The sequence below is a fragment of the Trichogramma pretiosum genome, unplaced genomic scaffold, assembly GCF_000599845.2.
Source record: "Trichogramma pretiosum strain Unisexual culture from Peru unplaced genomic scaffold, Tpre_2.0 scaffold13, whole genome shotgun sequence".
Taxonomy (NCBI): Eukaryota; Metazoa; Arthropoda; class Insecta; order Hymenoptera; family Trichogrammatidae; genus Trichogramma; species Trichogramma pretiosum.
In genome coordinates, this window is record NW_019641606.1 from 461,577 (window position 1) to 481,363 (window position 19,787).

At 40.9% G+C, this 19,787-nt stretch overlaps 2 protein-coding genes across 2 annotated transcripts; one reads left to right on the top strand and one right to left on the bottom strand.

Annotated features, from left to right (window-relative positions):
- Window positions 1-2,611: 2,611 nt before the first annotated feature.
- On the top strand, window positions 2,612-11,947 carry LOC106652112 (serine/threonine-protein kinase BRSK2-like). Its single transcript, XM_014370895.2, has 12 exons — window positions 2,612-3,370; window positions 5,477-6,173; window positions 7,452-7,632; window positions 7,740-7,880; window positions 7,966-8,116; window positions 8,196-8,411; window positions 8,509-8,708; window positions 9,086-9,313; window positions 9,448-10,000; window positions 10,105-10,432; window positions 10,510-10,718; window positions 10,863-11,947. The coding sequence occupies exons 2-12, from the start codon at window positions 6,071-6,073 to the stop codon at window positions 11,112-11,114; spliced, it is 2,562 nt and encodes an 853-aa protein (XP_014226381.1). The 5' UTR covers window positions 2,612-3,370; window positions 5,477-6,070; the 3' UTR covers window positions 11,115-11,947.
- Window positions 11,948-12,896: 949 nt separating this feature from the next.
- LOC106652111 (alpha-tubulin N-acetyltransferase-like) lies at window positions 12,897-18,994 on the bottom strand. The gene is made up of 9 exons (XM_014370893.2): window positions 18,483-18,994; window positions 16,420-16,574; window positions 16,196-16,345; window positions 15,945-16,116; window positions 15,706-15,847; window positions 15,519-15,645; window positions 15,361-15,433; window positions 15,207-15,253; window positions 12,897-14,365 (listed from the first exon to the last, which is right to left on the bottom strand). The coding sequence occupies exons 2-9, from the start codon at window positions 16,521-16,523 to the stop codon at window positions 13,915-13,917; spliced, it is 1,266 nt and encodes a 421-aa protein (XP_014226379.1). The 5' UTR covers window positions 16,524-16,574; window positions 18,483-18,994; the 3' UTR covers window positions 12,897-13,914.
- Window positions 18,995-19,787: the final 793 nt, after the last annotated feature.

The window sequence follows — 19,787 nt, forward strand, 5'->3', positions numbered from 1 at the left end:
TGGCTCGCTTCCCATTCCGTAAACAAATCGTTAGTGGCGTTGATCAATAACTGACTTGGCATACATATGCAAATAATTATGGTTGGATAAGACATAATTGTAAATAAAATTTTTAAAGCTTCTATTTGATCTTCGTCCCATAACATTATGAACTAATTTTTTTTTAATTATTCAAACCTTATTATTGATACCTCTTAAGGAGGTTCGGGAGTCTCAGCGAAATGCAGCCAAATTTTTAAAACACGTTCAATTGCTTTGAAACTTTATAATATGAATGTTTATATCAAAATACAACTTTTCACCGCAAAATTTTGTTAAAATGATGAAAAAATTTTTTGACCATTTAACATGGTTTCTTACGAGAAATCATGAATTTTCGCTTTCAATGAGCATAAACATAATGTAAAAAAACAAAAACTAAATAGAAAAAAATACGTACATGTAGGAAATTTAATAAGGAATAATTTGACTGCGAAAAGAAGTTCATCGACCGTTTAGTTATCGAGAAATAAATTGTTATGTGTAAAAATTCGTGGGTCATTTGCGCGTACCCTAACCAACAAATGAGCTAGAACAACAAAAATATGTGCTCATTCGACTCTAATGACAAATAGAGTATTGTTTTAAGCCTAAAACATCGAAAAAAACTCATCAAAATGATTGAATTATTAATAATAGCTATAATTGTGTGCCAGCTCATTGAAAAAACCTACAATTTCGTGTTATTTCGAAGTTGGCAGCGCTGAAAATTTAACATTGGAAGTATAGGAGCCCCTCGCGTCCCGCTTCGTCCCCCTCAAACACTCCCGAACCTCCTTAAGTGAAAAAATCAAATAGTAAATTAAGGTCAATGTCCCCATCGTGTTATCTGAATTTTGATTCAATGCACTGGTAACCTGTATTTGCTAACCTGCGGTAAAAGTAGATAAAAAATACCCTCTTTTGCAATACTCCATCCGCTTTTTTTAAAAATTTTCATTCCTCAACCAAATCTTAGCCATCATTATTAAATTCAAATGTAGTTTAAATTGCATTATATCCAGGACGAAGCCCATGAAATTTTTTTTTTCAGCTAACGGAGAAAAACATTTTTCAAAAAAAAAACTTTTTTTTTAAATATCTGAAAAAAATTTGTTTCAGTTTATCATATGATTTAATATTTCCAACTTAATTTAATCATTGACAAATTGAAAAAATACTTACTACACTTTTTTCTTTCTTTTTTTACCGTTTTTTTATCTTCAAAAAAATTTCAAATTTTTTTTTTTCTAGTCCTGAGACTATAACAAAATTTGTAGACAAACCTTTCCCTTAATTCTTCAAAATAATCTTTGCTCTTTCTCAATTATAAGGCAGGAAAAAAAATGTTATTATTATTATTTTTTTTTTTTTAACAATAAGTAAAAACCATCTTTGGAGGAAACTGCTTGCCAATAAATTGGCAGCGGTTTTTTTTCTTTCGATGACACACAGACATTTTGATGTTTCGAATTATTTAACTGAAATAAGCTTCATTTCTGATGGTCGTCCATATGATAGCTAATTTTTAATATTTTAGAATAATTTTAGATTTCCTTTTTTTAGATTTTTTTCATTTTTAAAAGTTTTCTCGGGTATGTTTTTTGCATTCTGTCAACATTTTGTGTTGATACCTTATAAATGTTTCGCAAGTTATCGTTGAAAATAATGATTATCAGAATCAAAAATATTACAATTTTCGTCCCAGCACTTTGGACTAGTAGCGTATCCTTTTTTTTTTTTTTTAGAAAAAGGGAGCAATCAGCACATGATTGCTTCCGAAACCGCGAGGGCAGCCGATACCCTGTACTTTCATAGCTTTGGGGTCAGTCAGCGTCTTACTTCATTTGTACTTCATACATACGAATAGGAATAATATTATTTCATCGGGATGCTCATTGCCAATCGATCGCAAGAGAAAATCGGTATCAAATACAACAATTAGCCTCGAGTATCGAGCTCTTGTTCTTTCAGAACTGTCGTTGTATCCAATTGTATGTCAATTTTCATATTATATACCACGAGCAAACTGGCGCGACTATTCGAATGGAGTCCTGGCCACCGCCAAGCACCAACGCGACCGCAATCGCTCCTATGCAGGCTCAGCTGCTCCTCCGAGGCATACTACTATACCATCCCTATGCTGTCATTGTACAGATATCGAACAACATACTTTTCGGAATATGTGTACGCGTTATAACTATATAAACACACGTACATTTCTCCTTTTGTGTGAGAGAGTGAGCGTGTATACCTTTCTCAAGTGCGCCTGCTGGTTATATAATATATAGGTATATGTATAGCACCAGCTATCTGTGCAGCTCATAGTGGCGCTCTGAGCGCGCGGAAAGCGCCAAAGGGGGAAGTCCGCCGTCGTCGTCGTCTCTTCTCTCGGCTGCTACTCGACTTATTATTATATATACCAACAGTGGCAGTACGTGATGTATGTTTAGGGCTGCTTGCTGCTGGTTGCTGATCGTCGGGGGGTTGCGCGCGCACTTTCCACCACCGCGACTCGCAGCCAGCAGCACGAAACATACCCTCTTCATCGTCGTCGTCGTCGAGCCTCTCTCGCAGCTCTTCCGTCTCTCTCTCTCATTCTCTCTGCGTCCGAGAGTCATATCGAGCACACATACAGCACAGGGGTGTATTCCCGTTTTCATTGTCAAGTTATTATCGACGATGGTAACTTGGAAAAAGCTCGTGGCGGTGGAGTTGGTAGCCTAGTCGATCGTCGTCGTCGGACGAATTGAAAAAGTAGCAGCGTATAAAGTTAATAATATAGCCGCAAGAAGAAAAGGAATACGTGCTGTATATATAAAAGCACAAAACGCAACTACACAAGCCTGTGAGCTGCTGCTGCCTGCCTGCCTGGAAGTTTGTCGAACCCCCTTGTGTGTCTGTGAATGTCCGTGCGTGTATGTTTCTCGCGCAAGCAGTGCTTCGCGATATCGACGAATATACGAGTTTCGCTGGTTGCTCTCGTTTTTACTTTTCTCCCTTGTACATAAGCTCCTGCGACCAAGAGGCGAATCTACCGACATAAATAAGTTGCGATACTCGTGCGTCCGCTGCGATCATCATGGCAAAACGTCGCGTCTCGACGACGTCGGCCAGTAGCGCAGCAGCCACCAGTGCAAATGAAATGATCGTCGAAGCTTCTACCGCTTCTGTGATTCCGTCGCGCTCGTGCAAGGTTATTGTCGTAGAAGAGGCGACGACGATGACGACGAAATCGAGAATGGGCCGAGCCGCGGCAGCGAGCATCAGAGAGTCATCAGCAGCAGCCACGAGATAATCTGCCGCAGCTGCAGAGAGCTCTCAATCATCGTACACTCGAATGCCCATACAAGTGAGTATCGATGTATGTGTAATCGTATGCATCGCCTTACTATAGGTATATAAAGAGAGATAGATATATATTTATATAGCTTCAATTAAAACGTGTGAGTGAATGTGTGTGTGTGTGTGTGTGTGTGTGTGTGTGTGTGTGTGCACTTTTACTTTCGACGTCAAAACTTATATGCACTCCTCTCTCTCTCTCTCTCTCGTGTATGTATGTAGTGCACACGTACCTACTCTCGGCTTTTACCCGTGTGCCTCATACATATATTCTCATGGCTACGCGGGAGGTGCAATGTTACCCTATTCTCCTGTATTACGCTCGGTAGTAGTATACAGTAGCGTTTGCCTACTCATTCGTCCAAGTGTGAGTAATCACATCAATAAGTGACTCTGTGTGTGTGTGTGTGCAAGGTACGACGAGCTCCGTTCTCTTCTCTCTCTCTCTCTCCTATGCGCTTCTTTTGCACCTGTACATGTTCACGAGAGTCAATATCTATTCCGTTCTTTTGACCGTACATATAGCTACCTCGTCTTTCTCTCTCTCTCTCTCTCCATTTCACTCTCTGTCCTCGCGCGCGCGGATCGCGGCACAGCGTAGACTCGGAGCTGCTGCTGCTCCATCCCTTAATAGTATACACATACACACAAGCACACATAGACACGTACATGTACACACGATGGACGGACTATATAGGCAGAGAGAGAGAGAGAGAGAGAGAGAGACACGAGTATCGGGGAGTAAGCCGTACAATTTCATTAATAAGTACTACCACAAGCATACCGTAATAGACGTAGGTGTGCGCGTCTATATTTGAATATGTAAAAGCGATCACGAAGACTCGAGCTACTGCTGCTGCATCGAAACGATACGTACTATCGTGTACAGCGGGCTTATAAAGCGCGTGAACGTATCGTTTTCACTTCGTCGCATCGAAACCGAACGCACGAATCCCGGGCTAAATTTTTCCATCGTCGTGCATAAAACGTGCAACGTTTCGCTGCATCGCGTTGGGAGGGGGCGTTTTTCTGCATGAATATTACCCATATACGTGTGCGCGTCGGATATTGTATATCCACCGCGAAGACTCGCCGAACGAAGCACGAGTTTAGTACGTAGTCGTATATTTATTACCTATAGCGTTGTGTATCGTTATCGATGCGTGTGTGCCTTGCCGCGAGAGTATTTATGCACGCGAGAATACGCGAACCGAGCTATATCGTGTCCAACCCCCGTACTATCGATGTCTTATATGTGCTACTACACCAGCGAAACGAGGTGTACTCGCACGGTCGTATACTACTATAGGCATGCATGCATTAGAGACGATTGTTTTGCCTATATACGCTTACCCTGTCTCGCTTCTTTTCTTTTTCTTCTTTTCAAGACCCGCGCGATACATTGAATTATTTTTGTTCGTTTTATTTTTGTCGCGTAAAAAGTGTCGCGCGTATAGCAATTATATATACCTACCTTTAAAAAGGCAAGGAAAGAAATGCGCAACGCTGTACATACCGCATATATATACGAGAAATTAGAAAATGAGTTTCTTTTTTTACCGAAGTAGAGCATGAAACATCCAAGCGTAGTACATGGGTCGTATGTGTGTGTGCGCGCGCGCGTTCTGTGTGGCTGCTGCTGGCTGCAGATCTAGCAGGCATGTGTGCAACAATATGATGCACCTAGGCACACGCGGTCGTTGCTGCAGCTTGGATGAAAGATGAAATGATACACTCGCGTTGTCGCTGCTGCTGTCTTCTTGTGTGTTAGCGTGTATGTGAGACAATAGGCACAAACACAGAGTTGCACTAAGCCCAAGCTCTCTCTCTCTCTCTCTCTTCTTCCCTCTTGTGTTGCAGTGGCAGCAGCCTAGTGGCCGTGCGCGCGATCGAAAGCACGGATAAGCATAAACGAGTGTTACATATATATAGTAGTGTATATAATACAAGAGAGAGAGAGAGATAAGTTCGTGGTCGAGATTTAAAGTCGGTATAGGGCTGACAGGCAGGCAGGCAGGATCGAGAGAAAAGCTCGCGGAGCTTTTATAAACCGAATTTAATGAATTTTCTCTTCTTCGATCCTTCTTTCATTTTCTTCTTCTTCTTCTTTTTACAGATGACGTTGCTCTGTCTCCAGCTCCAGCGCTCTATTACCACACACCGCTACGATAACTGCACTGCTACTGCTGCTGCTAACTAGCTATACTGGGCTTTAGATACACACCGCTGAGATTCGAAAAATCAGAAAGCTGTGAAAATGTCGAAGATTATTAGCAGTTGTTGCATTCTCGCCATTACTGCTGCTAAAACTACTTCTAAAACTACTACTACTACCACTACTACTATTACTACTACTGCTAGGAATACTACTACGACTCGTGATTATCGTGCAGGCAGTGAATCAAAAAAGTTGCGTTGCACGCGCCGACGTCTCTGCGGCAGGCTGCTGTCGACGGACGCCTTTTCTTCTTCTTCTTCTTCTTCTTCTTCTTCATCTTCTTCTTGTTCTCGTCGCCTAGTGCTACTGAAGCAGCCGAGGCATGTCGGACTGTGAAAATAGCTAACAGCTTTCGGCCCGTTAGTTATTTACAAAAATTATATTTATTAAATTGAAAATAAATACAAAATTCAAGGGAGGTGTGTGACGTGCGAAGTGTCGCGGAGTTATATACGAGTTCTGTTGTGTGTCATTATTTGTTCCACAACGACGATGCAACAGGGCAAACAGAACTCGATCGGTTCTGGTACGCAAGACAGCCACCAGTACGTCGGGCCCTACAGGCTTGAGAAGACCTTAGGCAAAGGCCAAACGGGTGAGTCCTGGTTATATTTTTATCTCTGTAATAAAGAAGGAAAAAAAAATTATTTTTGGAATGACACACAGAGACGTCACGCAGACAGAGAGAGAGAGAGAGAGAGAAAGGAAGATCTGGAGCAAAGATATCCTAGGCACACGCGACACATACGAAAAAAAAAATTATCGATATATCGGAGAGTTGCTGCACTGCACTGCACACGAGGAAACGAGGTGTCGCGCCCCCGCCTACCCGTGTGCCTACTGCCTACCTACCTACCTACCCCCGCGCGACCCTCTTCCCTTCGGATGGGTTGTAAAACTTTCATTACGTATATATACTATATACCATATAAAACATGACGTATGTCATTATAACGCCCTTTCCGGAGCTTTTTATCAGGAAAAAAAGCTCCTGAAAAATCGGATAAGACTAGCTACCTTATGTGTAATACCCATCGCAACACTACCGTGCCAAGGTATACCGAGAAAAATAATTTGAACCTTGTAAACAAGTATCGATCTCTGTTTTTCACTCTCTTTCTCTCTCTCTCTCTCTCTCTCAGTAGGTGCACACGTGCAGCAAATATATACTCCTCTGATTGGTTATTGGAAATTCTCGCGAGAACTCGCCGCTCGCGCGCGCCGGGATATGTGTAATAATGTATATAGTCATATACACATACACGAACACACGTCGCAGTCGTAAACTTTCTGGCTGGAAGAGCTAAGCCATTTTGACGTTTCTGAAAGGCGCAAGAAGAAACAGAAAATCAGATTTCTGTTATAAGTTTATAAAAAAAAAAAAAAAAAAAAAAAAAAATAGAAAAAGAAAAAACAAGTTCAAGGATAATGATATGAGGTAGTGCACGCACGTGTTTCTCGCGCAGAGCGCCGAGAAACTATGTACAGCTTACTCTCTGTGCATATAGTAGAGATGCCGATAATTGAAGTTTCGACAATTTCGTGTCGTTGCTTACGTCAATTATCAAACTTGCTTTATATGTGTGTGTGTGTGTGTGTGTACGTGTACGCGACATCCATTCGCAAACTTTAGCACACAGCTCTCCAGCCAGCAAAGGACCTTTAAACTTTCGCTTATGGAAACTCGTCGGCATCTGTATACAATCTATAGATATTTGTGTGTATACGTGTGCACTAAATATTATCGATAGTACCTATATGTATACCGCGTCCCGATCGTATTATGCTCCGCAATTACACGAGCTTATACATACATACACATACATAGACATTCTATTTTGGATGGAATTATATTCTCTGTGCTCGGCGACAGGTCTGGTGAAGCTGGGCGTGCACTGCGTGTCGGGCAAGAAGGTGGCAATTAAAATAATTAATCGCGAGAAGCTGTCCGAGTCGGTGTTGATGAAGGTCGAGCGCGAGATCGCCATAATGAAGCTGATCGATCATCCCCACGTGCTCGGCCTCTCCGACGTTTACGAGAATAAAAAATATTTGTGAGTACTGCTATACATTATTAACGATCGATTCTTTTTTTTTTTTTTTTGTAAGCCAGTGAGAATAATTTATGATGATTACTTGAAAAACTTTTTGAAACGAGCAGATATTTGGTGCTAGAACACGTCTCTGGGGGAGAACTATTCGATTATTTAGTTAAAAAAGGAAGGCTTACTCCTAAGGAAGCTCGAAGATTTTTCCGTCAAATTATTTCAGCTCTTGACTTCTGCCATAGCCATAGTATTTGGTTCGTACATCCTCTTTTATTATTTTTTAATCGCACTTTGTGAATTATACGTATAATAACCAGGACTTTTTGTTTGCTCGCGCAGTCATCGCGACTTGAAGCCCGAAAATTTGCTCCTGGACGAGAAGAACAACATAAAGATAGCCGACTTCGGCATGGCCTCGCTGCAGCCCGCCGGCTCCATGTTGGAGACCAGCTGCGGATCGCCGCATTACGCCTGTCCAGAAGTAATTAGAGTAAGTGACATCGGCTCGAAACTCAAACGAAATTTCTCGACGAATAAATAATGTAATTGTCATTGTGAAATTTTCGCAGGGAGAAAAGTACGACGGCAGACGAGCCGACGTCTGGTCGTGCGGCGTGATACTCTACGCCCTACTCGTCGGCGCGCTGCCGTTCGACGACGACAATCTGCGCCAGCTGCTAGAAAAAGTCAAGCGCGGCGTGTTCCACATACCGCACTTCGTTCCTCCAGATTGCCAAAACCTCTTGCGGGGTATGATCGAGGTCAATCCCGAAAAAAGACTAACGGTAAGCCGGAAAAAGACAATTTTTGATCGATCGCCTTATGATTCAGCCCTTGTACGCAATGACTATATTTATTTTCAACGCGTACACCGTCTTACAGCTTTGCGAGATTAATCGTCACGTGTGGATAACCGCCGCCGGCAAGGGCGAACTAGAGCTTGAACAATCTATGATGGATGTAGTACAAACCCACGTTATTCCGTCCGAAGATGCAATTGATCCCGATGTCTTGCAAGCCATATCGAGCTTGGGCTGCTTCAAAGAGAAAGACAAACTCATCAAGGAGCTTCTAAATCCAAAGTAAGCGCCTTTCTCTCTCTCTCTCTCTCTCTCCTTTATAAATACATCATGTATATAAAATAGCCCGTGCAGCAGTTGCAGCAGCAGCTGTCGTCCGTCCCATTTTTCATCTCTGTTTATTAATCGATACTGCTTAATGCATGTGCCCGCGCGCGCGAATCAATTGCCGCCCTTCGCCTGGCGCACAATAACGATAACATTGAAACAGAGAGCGAAGCACACGGCTAACTAGCTATATATATAAATATATAGATTATGTGCAGCTCGTAATCTTCCAGTATTTACATACGATCGATTATTGAAATTAACAATGCCTGCTAGACTGCTAAACGATGCAATAACGATGTTCTGTTTCTCTCTCCCACGCACACACACAGCCACAATACCGAAAAGGTCATTTACTTTTTGTTACTCGAGCGTAAGCGCAAGAGGCCCGCCTACGAGGACGAGTTGGAATTCGTGAAGAACAATCCTCGGAGCGCGGACACCCACCAGGAGGATCCGCCTAAGAAGCGCATAGATAGCTGTAGACTAAACGGCAATAGTTCTCTAAATTTAGGTCAAATAAGTCAGGGTTCGCCTTTAACGCCCAGAAGACAATCGAGGTAAGGGACGCGATTCGTCGATAATATAACGATATTTCATTCGCACGAGCTTCCTGTCTGCGAATTTTCGGGGAAAATGATCGATAATCCACCCTCTCTCTTCTCCTTTTTCGTCCGCTGCATCGTATATGCAGCACTAGGCCGTCTTCTCGTCGATCGATAAGCAACGTGCACATCCACGTGGCGCATCAATTGACGCCGAACAGCAATATATCGTCGCTGGCCGCGTCGCACTTCGGCGGCTCCCAGAAGGAGGTGTCCTCGTCCGCCTACAACGCCTCCTCCACCGAGATGATGCTGCAGGCCGCGGCCAACAACAGCAACTCGGCGTCGGCGGCCCAACAGCGACGCTCCAGCGCCGAGCTGTCCAACAGCAATCACTGCTCGTCGCACAACACGCTGCTGCTGCCCTCGGCGCTGAGCAGCGGCGGCGAGTCCGATGGCAATCATCAGCTCCTCGCGGCGGGCAACAAGTTGGTGGACAAGCTGATGATGCCACCGCCGCAGCTGATGCCGGATGGATCGCTGGCGTCCACGGGTGGCGGTGCCGCGGCTACTAGCAGTGGTGGCGCGGGTGGTGGTACCTCGGGCGCGCATCACTGGAGATCGCGACTGAACACCATCAAGAACTCCTTCCTGGGCAGTCCGAGATTTCATCGTAGAAAATTATTGACCAGCACGGATGACGTAAGAACATTTATTACGTTCGAGGGGGTTGTAATCTTTGACAGATCTGGCCAAGGGGAGCAAAAGATTTATCGCTAACGATATCGTGTGTTTCGCGTCGACAGGTCCATCTGACTCCCGAATCGTCGCCGGAACTGACCAAGCGCTCCTGGTTCGGAAATCTGATGACCACGGAGAAGGACGAGACGTTCACGGTGCTGGTCAAGGGCAAGCCGCTGGTGGCGCTCAAAGCCGATCTCATACACACGTTCTTGTCGATATCCGAGCTGTCGCACAGCGTCAGCTCGCCCATGTCCTTCAAGGTCGAGTACAAGAGGAGCAACGCCGGCCCCACCATGTTCCAGAGACACGTGCGATTTCAGGTGGACATCAACGAGATCTCCAAGGGCTCGTCCGAGACCCTGTTCGCCGTCACTTTCACACTGTTGACCGGTAAGGTTTTTACGTAACTTTTTGTTGGGAATGCCAATGAGAAGAGACTACATTTTTTTATTGTGGTTTTTTTTCAGGCAACATACGACGATTCAGGCGACTTTGCGAGCACATTCAAGCGCAAGTGTGCGGCAAAAGTACGATACACTTCGGATCGTCGTGTAAAACGTCGTCGTCGAGTCCGCGCACGTCTCGCAAGCACTCGCTCGACATGAGCGAGAGTTCGAGCTGTGGGAGCGACACGAGCGAGAGGCTCATGACACCTTCGCAGCAGATCTCGATTCCCGTAAGTTTTCTCATTTTTTATCATTCTTAACTCATATTCATATCATTAATCATATCAATGAATCATTCATATGACATCACTCATCGAATCATGCATTCTCCATTTCTTCTTTTTCAGTGACTCAAACAAACAAATTCATTGCAGGTCGACTCCGAAACCACGGACGACCAGTCGCCGCGGCCTGCTTTAGAAAAAAAGTCCGTGAGTCAGGGTGAGACGGTTCGTCAGACCTCGTCGTTCGCCAGTCAGATAGTCGACGCAGACGAGCAGCAGCAGCAGCAGCCACAGACGGCGACGACGACGACGACGACAACGTCGCCGACCAGTAGCTCGGAGAAGAGCGAAAACGCTTTAAACAAATGTATAAATTCCCAGAGCGGAAGCGATGTAAAATGATATTACGCGCTGCGCTTGAGTTACCAAAACAGTATGCTTATTTCATTGTGAATTTAAAAGTAAAAATGAGATTGTTATTGAAATTTTATTATTATCCATTACATTATATGTATTTATCAAATTTTTTATTGAACGTTATATTGCAACGGCTTTATTTGTGTATATTATTTGCGTAAACATAAATGATAATGAAGAGAAAGGGAGAATAAGGAATGTGTAATAACAATAGCGTAATTGTACTCTATTTGTTGAATTTTTAAGGATTCAGTTCAGAAAAATCGAGTATCGAGCAATTTTATTCAATCGATTATATAAAATATTATATTTCTCATACGAAATAAATTTTTTGTACAAAATAAAAACAAAACGATATCTACGAAAATTTCTAAATAAGTTTAACAATAAGATCATTTTATTGTATATTTATATATTCACGCATAAAAATATAAGAATTATATATTCACACGGAGAGTCCTCAAAGAAATGAAACGCTTTTATATAGGATAGATGTATTTCTGTTTTCAGTCCTATACTTATTATACAATATATTAACACGAAAACAAAAAACAAAAATATGTCACATTATATTACGGAGCAGATAATTTTTGAAACGCTGTTTTAATACAATTGAATGTGAGCAAAAGACAAATAGCTTCAACGTAATTGTATACGATTTATAAATGCAATAAATAAATAAAAAATAAAAAATAAAATGGGGCGTACGACAAGAACGTCAGTGAAATGCAAAATGGTACTTGCCAAAATTTGGGCTCCTCTCGAGCTACGCTTTCAGTTAAAATAAAATTTGTTAAATGAGCAGAGTCCCACGAAAATAATTATAAAAAAGAAGATAAGCCATAAAAATCAAATGCTCATACATAAATTAAATTTCAGAAATATTTCACAATGATTTTCGATAAAATTAATTTGTAAGTCTACCCTAAGTTGGAAAAAAGTTCATTTATCTGTGAAATCAATATAGAAACGCTTTATTACACTTTGATCGAATATCATTTTTCTAAACATTAAAATTATTAGTTGCCGCTATACATATTGATAGTACAATAAATATTTGTTTATAATATCAAAATAACTCACTCTGTTTATTCTATCTATATCTTGAATCAATTTCCTAATCTTTACTTATTCTGTCTGTCGATTATTTCACAAATTATTTTCATGTTTTTTTTCTAATGCTTACTTAGTTGTTCCGATAAAATTATTTTAATGAAAAACGTAATGCTATGCTGTGCATGACATGATTTGGTAAAGTGCAATCGATAAAATACGAAGCAAAATAAATAAATGAATCCGTTGCACGAATTTAATTTAATTTATATTCTAGACTTGTGTCCTTTTCTATCTTTTATCGAATGCTATTTTTTGTGTCTTTAGATTATAAATTTTTACACGTCTGATGCGTTTGAAATTGAAAGTCTTCCATGAAAAAAAGTTGTCATACATTGAGTATGCATTCAGTTATGCATAATTTGCATGATGTTGTGCCGAGACTGCATGGCTTCAAGTATCAAAAAAGATTTATTAAAATAAAAATTTTCTAAAAATAAATACGATAAAAAATGAAAAACAAATATCAAAGAAAATTAGATTTTCAAATAGACATAAGAGTTGTAAAAATGTTGATATTATAAATAGTAGATTTGTGAGGAGAATGAAATATTAGATCTTAGACAAGAGATTTAGATAATTTATTTTGTTGAAGACATCAATCGCAGGTAGTATAAATATTTTTAAAAATTTTACCCGTTTAAAAAACACGCTCTTTTGAAAATGTTTCATGTTACATGAATAGCAATTAATTGTTTTACTTAATTTGCATCTGATAAATATTCAATTGATCCCTTGCAATCTTGTCAGATGAATAAACATTTAGAAATGTGGTGTGTATACATATATTATAAATATAATGAAGCTCAACTAAGCAATACTGATGAAGAGTTAACTGTAAAATATTTTAAAGTCTAGCATTGTTCTAAAAACTTAGACAATTATGAAGTATAAAATTAACTATACACAAATTATACATTTAAGCTAATAAATGCAAGTGTTAAAGTATTACGATTTTAACAATATTTTGTGTATACATAATTGGAACATACTCAACAGATCAAAATTAACACATCCTTTTTATAATTTTGCACTAAAAACATTCATCGTAACATCGATTCTAAATCATAGATAAATATATCATGTGAATAATTCAACTTATTGTCGCATGGTTAATCGAACGGACTAGTCTCGATATTTTTACAAGTACACGTCGTAAACAAACATCAACAAATCGTTTTACATAATCTTACTAAATGCTGAAGGTAAATACGTTAAATATATGATCGGTGCTCGTATATAATGACGATCTATTACTGGGGGCATCATTGGTATATCGCTATTCGTAAATGCTGTAACTAAGTATTAATTGCGGTTTGTCTCTATTATTGAAGGGTTCAAGGACTGATTATACAGGAATCATTGAATGGAATCGATTTAAATCATAATAGGAAATTATCCACTTTGGTTCATTAATTAATAATAGCGGATATATATTATGTGCCGTTAATTTTTGTCTCGATTGAATCGATATCAATTTACCGAGTGACTTTAATGATTCACGAATAAGCTCATATCGAAAGGCCATTATTAATTTGAAATTATATAAATTCGATACCCGTCGCTTACCTGTTATACGATAATCATCAATTTATTATATGTATGAATTAGGATGCATGCACGATTACACATTATTTTTTCACCCATGTCATTTTGTTGTCAAATTTGCTCTTTACCACAAAGGCGAGTGGTAGAATTTAATATCGAGATGAGCGCCGTAGGGCAGCTGCGCGTCCTCGCCAGCCGGATTCCGATACTCCTCCTCGTCGAATCTACTGTTCTTGTCGTCGTGGCCGTTGTTCGAGGCCTTGTCATCCCCTCCGCCGTTATCCAGGCTCAATTGGCCGACATTTTTCGCCAGACTCTTATCCTCCTCCGTCGTCGTCTGTTCGGGTGGCGACGTCTTGGTTTGCCAGTGCTCCTTGAAGCCGGCCGGGGCCCGATCCTCGTCGCAGGTGTTGTACGGCTGGTGGTCGGCCTCGTAATTGGCTTGGACCTCGGCCGCTCGATCGACCACGTCCTCCGCGGCGATCTCGTCGTGATAGTAGGTGGCCCCGGTGGAGGTCGAGCCGTTTTGCGGCAGCGAGTAATCGCCGTAAAAGTTTTTAGTATCGGTGCAGGTCCTACAAGAGAAGAAAAAGAAGAAGAGAGAAGAGAAATAACACACGAGTCGCATGGCAATTTATGTTGTTCAATGATGAGCGAGAGTTAATTGCGATGCAGCTAGTAAACCTTAGTAGTTGCGAATGTGCTGAATGATGCTGTACATACTTTTATGGTGATGAAATAATATAAGCGTTAATGATTAAATAATAAACTGCATTTCAAATTACATAACATTTATTTTAAAACGTGTATAAAATTTCTTATCTTTTTTTTCGATAAATAATAATAATAATATATATAAATTCTATGTTTTTTGTAATTATTTTTCTGCGTATCTTATTTACGGTTAATACTGTTAAAGCTTTGCTCGATTCGATTAACGTTATAAAATAATAACAAATTTCTTTTTAAAAGTGAGGGAGGAAAAAAGAACGGAGGAAAAAAGTAAAACAAATAAAAGCGAAATAAAAAGTAGGTACATAAATTGCACATTATCCATCAAAGTCGAGGTGCGTGTGTGGTGAACTTCATCTTGAACAATTATATACTTTTGCGAGAGGTGAATTTTTTGTTTGTTTTTTTTTTATGCAAAAACACATGCAACTGTCTGCGTGTGACTCCACAAAAGCCATAACGGAAACGATGCGCTTATAATAAACTTTAATAACAAAATAAAAGGATTGCTATCATGCTCGTCATATCACCTAAAAACACAATTGAAAAAATAAACATTAATAAAAACGTTTCATTTCTATTTTATCGGCGAAATAAATAAATAGTTCCGTTCGAATCGAAATCATGCAGTAATAAAATTAAAAACTACTATTGTACTGAAGTATTATCAAATTTAATGCTAACCTTGAGTTGAATTTATGTTTTTCTGGAGTTGCGACATTGTGTATAATCTGAAAACAACCGAAACAAAAAGAAATATACGTAGGTATAAAATTGCATTAATTTCTGCGCTGCGACCGTAAAAACGGTAATTGCTTTTTTATTTTACGAGACTCACATCAGCCATGAAACTTGGGGGGCGAGACGCGGCGTATCGGCCAATGGAGTATTTGCTCGGCGTTCCGTTTATACTGGAAGAGAAAAAAAATCACCGTTACGCGCGAATTGAAAATTTTTCAATTTCAACGAGATGATTATATCGTTGTTGTGTAGTACCTGTTGCACCTGGAGCCGGCCCGAGAGGGTGAGTCAACGATACTGTTGGTCCTCGCCGAGTACTCGATAGCACGATTATTCGTCAGCGGCGAAGTGAACACTTTGGCGCTTTCGGCATCTTCGACTTCTGCGAAAATAACGCACGATAAATCATATTCATCCAAAAGTGGTAAAAATCGAAACGTACCGTTATCGAAGAAGCCCTTAAAAACTACGAATTTGTTATTCTGCGGTATTGCGCGCTCCAGATGATAGTGCTTCACCAGGAACTTGAGGAATTTTTCCGACGGCCGGTCTATAGCCAACTTGATGGGTTGAATGCTCTCCTCCTACCACGCGAGGGGAAAATACAAAAATAAAATCGGTATATAGCGAGGCTATAATTATCCAAACGCAATTAAGGTCGTTGTATGATTGATTAATTACTTTGAGCATGAACTCGTAAAGCTCCTTGCCCAGGCCCATCCGCTGGCGCGACTCGTGAATGTAAAAGTCGAGTATGCAGCGGGGCGTCAGGCGATACTGGGCGCCGTCCTCGTCGAACATGAAGAGCGTCTTCGAGCCGGTTTTCAGGAGGCCGACTACGCTGCCGTTGCCACTGGAGCACACATCGACGCGTTAACATTTTTTATTTTTCTCGTTAATTTTTTGTTAATATATTTGATACAATGTATTACTTGTTTCCGTTCTTATCGACCATGAGGTAAACAATGTGATCGGTATCCCTGAGCTTTTGCGCCGTCGTGATGGTCCGATTGAGGCCCTGGGCCTTGGCCGAGGCCTCGCCGATGTCGTCGATTATTCTCGACAGCAGTCGCTGCGTGTCGCTGCGTTTTGCAATATCATGCACACGTGTTAACATGTCATTCGGATCGGTATCGAGGTTCAATCGTATACTCACTTGTACTCGCGTCGATCGCCCCGGAAGCCCTCGGGCAGCAGGGTCTGAGTGATTTTGTTGATTCTCTTTGGGAATATTTTATTGACGTCGAAGCGGAAATCCATGATGACGGCAGTTGTTGGGTCGGCGATATATCGGCTTTAACGAATGTATCTCTGCGAGGAAAAAAAAGAGGGTAGAGAGAACGATCGGTAATTGGAAGAGTCGATAGATAAATATTGCAGTTGGGACGAGGTGGTCGCGTGCTCGTTCGACCGAGATATATAGGCAATTTTCATTTATCTCTGTGTACACAATGGTGAACGATACGAAATAAAATAAAAACTTTCACTCGATGTAGGCCTCGGTCTTTCTATCTATGCGCGTTATGGATTTCGTGCACGATCGGAAATGTTTACTAAAAAAAATTATCGGTTTATAACCTCCTATAAACTGTTTCCTATCTCTCGCTCTCTCTTTCTCTGTCTGTCTGCCACTTTTTTTTCTCCTTTGAACCAATAACCGGTATCTCTCGGATATCTCCTACAATCGAGCCTGCCGCCGCTGCACCCAGAGTAATGATATCCTTAATCGCTGAGAATCTCCATTGGGCACACTTTTAATTGGGCAACGATGATACGATTGTAAAGTATAACACGCCCGATCTTACGTTTTTTTCTTTGTTTTTTTTTTTTTATATCTTTCAAGTCATGGTGCTTTTTGTCAAAAACGATCGTGGAATTTTGAGTTCACTAAAATTTTCATATCGGACTATGGAGTCGCATTTAACTGAAAATTTTTCAAGTGAAAAAAAAACAGAAAAGTAATGAATGCGGCCGCCGCACGTTTACAGGTATATATTGTGATATGTATAAACAAAAACGTCGAATCTCGATTCGTTGTAGTCTCTCGATACGATTGAAATTGATTTTAATTTTAATATCTTTTTTTTTTTTTAATCGAAATCTTATCGTCTATCGCTCGGGTTTCTCGTTGCGAAATCTCCCACGTATACGCGTCGAATATCCCATTCGATGATTATTTTTTCTCATCGATCATTGGCAAAATTCGTAATCAATTTATAAGAATTAAATTCGTGTGCACGCCTGCAATATATGTACAAGTATACGCGCACGCGTAAGCGCTCAAGCTGTCAAACATATAGCTCTATGAAACCGGGTGTATCGTGTCCTCTCTATATATACCCGACGAGAAGCCGCCGCCGACGAGAGAAAGAGAAAGAGTCTCTCTTTATAATATATATAGGCGCACCGTATACTATAACCCAGATGAGCATTGATTCCCGACGAGTTTTTGCACACGGCATAAATTAGAAAATTTCTCCTCTCTCTCTCTCTCTAACGAGCACACGCGCGTTAAGGTGGATTTTTCGCAGGTGCGCCGGTGTTTAATCTTTCCTTTTTTTTCTTATCCATCGCGTACTACTATAATGCGGGACGAAGTGCCGCAAGATATCGATTTTATACGTTATCCGCGTGCAAAAACTGCTAAAAGCACTAATCACGCCAAGTTATATTTATACAGTTATAAGTATATACGTGTGTAAGGCTTAGATATGTAAAGGCTCGGCTTGGCGCATATCATGCCGGAGAAAAACCATATCATGCATTATTACGATGTTATACGTCGTATGCCGCGTCTCTCGCGTGGGAAGCAGATCGATCCACGCGCTATAAACACACATACACACCCACACACAGACACATGTATACATATACCTGCTACATATGTAACGCTGTGCTGTATATGGGCGAGAGAGCTTTTTTCGCGCAGCATACGTATATGCATATGTATATAAGCACACACTTGACTCGAGACATACAGACTGCGAGAGAGACGCGCGCGCGCGTGCACCGCGACTTTAATGTGTACTTAACGTTGAACTTTAATTACTCTCTTTTCGTTCTGTATATAACGGCATACATCGGCTTTGTTTTTCAACGATACAATTTTTCATTCCTTTAAAAATACACCCGCGTCGCGATGTAACATCTCCGTTCGTGCGTGTGTGTCACTATACACTGACGAAGCTCGGATTATGCAAATGGACATTTAAAACTTACCATATACGGTTATACACCGCTCTCGACTCGACTCGCTTCGGACTTTGTCTCTTGTTGATATATATATAGATATATTTTTTATATGTATTCATTCGCTCGTCCTCGCTATGCTTTCGTATCCTTCTTCCACTCCTTTTTTAACGCACCACCGCGGATCGCGTCAAAATTTAAAAACCACACGAGTCCTTTTAAAGATTATGCACGATCGACGAGCTGTGACAATAGGACATCTACCGAACCTCGCGATGTGATTCGATCGATGTGCTGAAATTTAAGAGAGACCAACACTTATATATTGACACACACGTACGCACAACAGCCGCAGCAGAGATGGACACTTTGCGTAGCGTGCGATATATGTATGTATTCTGGCCTCTCTGCGATGGTCCCTCTGCGAGGCCGTCTGCTCACGGTACAGTAGTAGTAACTCCGTGGGCCATCGTACTCGCACTGTACTGTGATGCACTACTACTGCTGCTTTACTCTCTCTCTCTCTCTCTACTATACTACTGCCAACCATCGCCAGGCCAAGACTGTACATGTATAAAACCGACAGTGTTGCCAAATCTTCCCACCCATTTTCCATAATATACCATACAGATATACTGCTATATACAGTGTCTAGAGCTTATATAGATATATGTATAGGAGTCATGCCTGGCAATTGCTGATATTATCCTTTTGCGCTGTACGCGCGCAGAGAGTGTAGTTAGAGTAAAAAACGCATTGTACTGTGAATTTCCGGAGTCGCGCCAACTTTTTGTATTATCATATATATATACGGCACGTAACTCCTAGTACTATATACTACTACAGAGTAAAAGGAGAGTGGCGTAATTCCGTTATTGGGAATCGTTGCCCTCCTCCTTCCATTCTTTTTTTTTTTTGCGCTATTCATGGCTAAATGCGCGCACAGCAGTAAAGCTAAAAGCGAGAGGCAATTGCATTATCATTCATTATGTTGTACGACTCTGTGTGTATAATATTAAAAAAGATATTCTCCTGAGCGAAGCTAAAAATCTCTTTTTCCGTTGAACGCGCGGCGCTCTTTTTTACTTCTTAACGGTATGGAAGTAGAGACGCGATTGCGTGAGACAGAGAGAGAGAGAGGAAAAAATGTTGCAAGGCTGACTCAGCTTTGGCAATGGTAATAGGTGACGGAGACAGGCGAAGAATACATTATGCTGTTCTTTTGTTGCACGATTTTCACGATAAATAAATCGTGCACGCTAGATGATCGTCACTCGATGTAATTAAAAGTATAGGCGCAGTAGCGGTTCCATGAATTATAAATCGGTAAAGTTG